The sequence below is a fragment of the Motacilla alba genome, unplaced genomic scaffold, assembly GCF_015832195.1.
Source record: "Motacilla alba alba isolate MOTALB_02 unplaced genomic scaffold, Motacilla_alba_V1.0_pri HiC_scaffold_28, whole genome shotgun sequence".
Classification (NCBI taxonomy): Eukaryota; Metazoa; Chordata; class Aves; order Passeriformes; family Motacillidae; genus Motacilla; species Motacilla alba.
In genome coordinates this window covers 4859802-4862263 of record NW_024037374.1, presented here as the reverse complement: position 1 = coordinate 4862263, position 2462 = coordinate 4859802, and the positions used below count along the sequence as shown (strand labels likewise).

At 55.0% G+C, this 2462-nt stretch overlaps 1 protein-coding gene across 1 annotated transcript; it reads left to right on the top strand.

The window, feature by feature from the left end:
- Nucleotides 1–948: 948 nt before the first annotated feature.
- On the top strand, nucleotides 949–2023 carry LOC119696425 (olfactory receptor 14J1-like). The gene has a single exon (XM_038126159.1). The coding sequence runs from the start codon at nucleotides 963–965 to the stop codon at nucleotides 2010–2012; it is 1050 nt and encodes a 349-aa protein (XP_037982087.1). The 5' UTR covers nucleotides 949–962; the 3' UTR covers nucleotides 2013–2023.
- Nucleotides 2024–2462: the final 439 nt, after the last annotated feature.

The window sequence follows — 2462 nt, the reverse complement described above, 5'->3', positions numbered from 1 at the left end:
GCCTGGGGGATGTGTCAGGACGGCTGCAGGGGGTGAAGCTGGGGCTGCAGCCAGGGCTGCCCAGGGCTGTCCTGCAGAGCAGCTCCTGCAGCCCTCAGGGCTCGTGGCCAGCCCAGGGCATGTGCCACCTGCCAGGGGCAGCTCTCAGCCTGCCTGGCAGCTCCCCATGGACGCTGCAGGGGAGAAGCTGGAGGTGGAAGGAGCCACCCCCATCAGGGCAGATTCCTGCTGCTCTGGAGATGGTGCTGCATGGCCAGGGCTGCTCTCAGCTTTCTCCTAAAGGCAAGGGAAAGGGGCTGTCAGCTTTGTCTGTGTCACTGAGACTCCTGCTCTGTCAGCCTGGGCATCAGCAGATGTGCCTCAGATCTCCCTCAGAAAGTGCCTCCTCAGCCTCCTCTCCCTACAGACAGCAGCTGCAGCACCTTGGCTTGCAGCATCTCTGTTTGTCTGCCCTGCCCTTCAGGCCCTGCTGCCAGGGAGATGCCCCTGGGCAGTGCCCTGTGCTGGGAGGGGTCTGCAGGGCAGAGCTGAGCCCCCAGGGCTGGGCTGGGCTCTGGCAGCACTGCCAGGGACAAGACCTGGATAGAGAGAAACAGCTCCCTGTAGGCACAACTCCAGGCAGCAGAGAGCCAGAACAACCCTTGGATATCCCTTCCTGTTCAGGTGCACAGGGAAAGAGAGAAGAGTTTAGAGAGATTGACTTTGAAACTATACCCTTTAAAAACTCCACTTCTTTTTTTTTTTTTTAAATGCATTTTAAGTGCAATCACTCTGAAATAGAGGGAGGTGTGATGACCAAAGGACACCTGTATGCGATGCAGCAGGTCTGACTGCACTGGGGCGCAGGGACCCCTGTTTTCCCTCTGGTCTCCCCAGTGTTCAACTGAGAGCAATGCTGAAGAGGAAAAAGCAACTCAACCACACAAACTCAAACTGAAAAATCTTTAGGAAAGAACCCTCACATGAAGAGAAGTAATTTTGAGGGGATTCCAAATAAAATACATAGGACTGACTCAAAGAAGTTTTTCTCAGCTTGTCAATGTCTTCTTTCAAAAGTGCACGATGCCCAGAGTAAAGAAATGTCCAACAGCAGCTCCATCAGCCACTTCCTCCTGCTGGCACTGGCAGACACGCGGCAGCTGCAGCTCCTGCACTTCTGCCTCTTCCTCGGCATCTCCCTGGCTGCCCTCCTGGGCAACGGCCTCATCATCAGCGCCGTAGCCTGCGGCCAGCACCTGCACACGCCCATGTTCTTCTTCCTGCTCAACCTGGCCCTCAGTGACCTGGGCTCCATCTGCACCACTGTCCCCAAAGCCATGCACAATTCCCTCTGGGACACCAGGGACATCTCCTACTCAGGATGTGCTGCACAGTTATTTATGCTTGTCTTCTTCCTTGGAGCAGAGTTTTCCCTCCTGACCATCATGTGCTACGACCGCTACGTGTCCATCTGCAAACCCCTGCACTACGGGACCCTCCTGGGCAGCAGAGCTTGTGCCCACATGGCAGCAGCTGCCTGGGCCAGTGGCATTCTCAATGCTCTGCTGCTCACGGCCAATACATTTTCCCTGCCCCTGTGCCATGGCAATGCCCTGGGCCAGTTCTTCTGTGAAATCCCACACATCCTCAAGCTCTCCTGCTCGCACTCCAGCCTCAGAAAACTGGGGGTTCTTGCTGTTAGTGCCTGTTTAGCTTTTGGCTGTTTATTGTTCATGGTTTTCTCCTATGTGCAGATCTTCAGGGCCGTGCTGAGGATCTCCTCTGAGCAGGGACGGCACAAAGCCTTTTCCACCTGCCTCCCTCACCTGGCCGTGGTCTCCCTGTTCCTCAGCACTGGCACATTTGCCCACCTGAAGCCGCCCTCCATCTCCTCCCCATCCCTGGACCTGGCCCTGTCAGTTCTGTACTCGGTGGTGCCTCCAGCCCTGAACCCCCTCATCTACAGCCTGAGGAACCAGGAGCTCAAGGCTGCAGTGGGGAGACTGATGACTGAATGCTTTCAGAAACACTAAACTGGTTTCCAATTTCTGCATACGTCTTGTAATAAAAGTCATCTTTGATAGTACTTGTTGGTTTTCATTTTGGAGGTTCTTTTTCATTGTTTAGCTTTTTAAATATTGTCCACAATGAGAGGGCATTGTTTGTGCCATTTATCATTTTGTTTCTCTCCAACTTTCCTGTGACCCATAGACTGTGTCAATGAGGAGCTGTGCCCTTGATGGCTTCAAGTGAAATAAAGGATCTCTAAACAATGTTTTCTGCAGAGATGCCCCCTTTGTTGCCTTCTCTGGAGCTGCAGCAGCAATGTCTGTGTGCAGAGCTGGGGGCAGATCAGTGCTGGCACAGCAGCTGCGCCCAGCAGCAGCAGCACTTGGTGCTGCCAGTGCTGCTCCCGTGGCCCTGCCCCGCTGCCCTGGTGGCCCTGGTGTTGCTGTAGGGCCTGAGTGCTCTCGGGGCCGGGC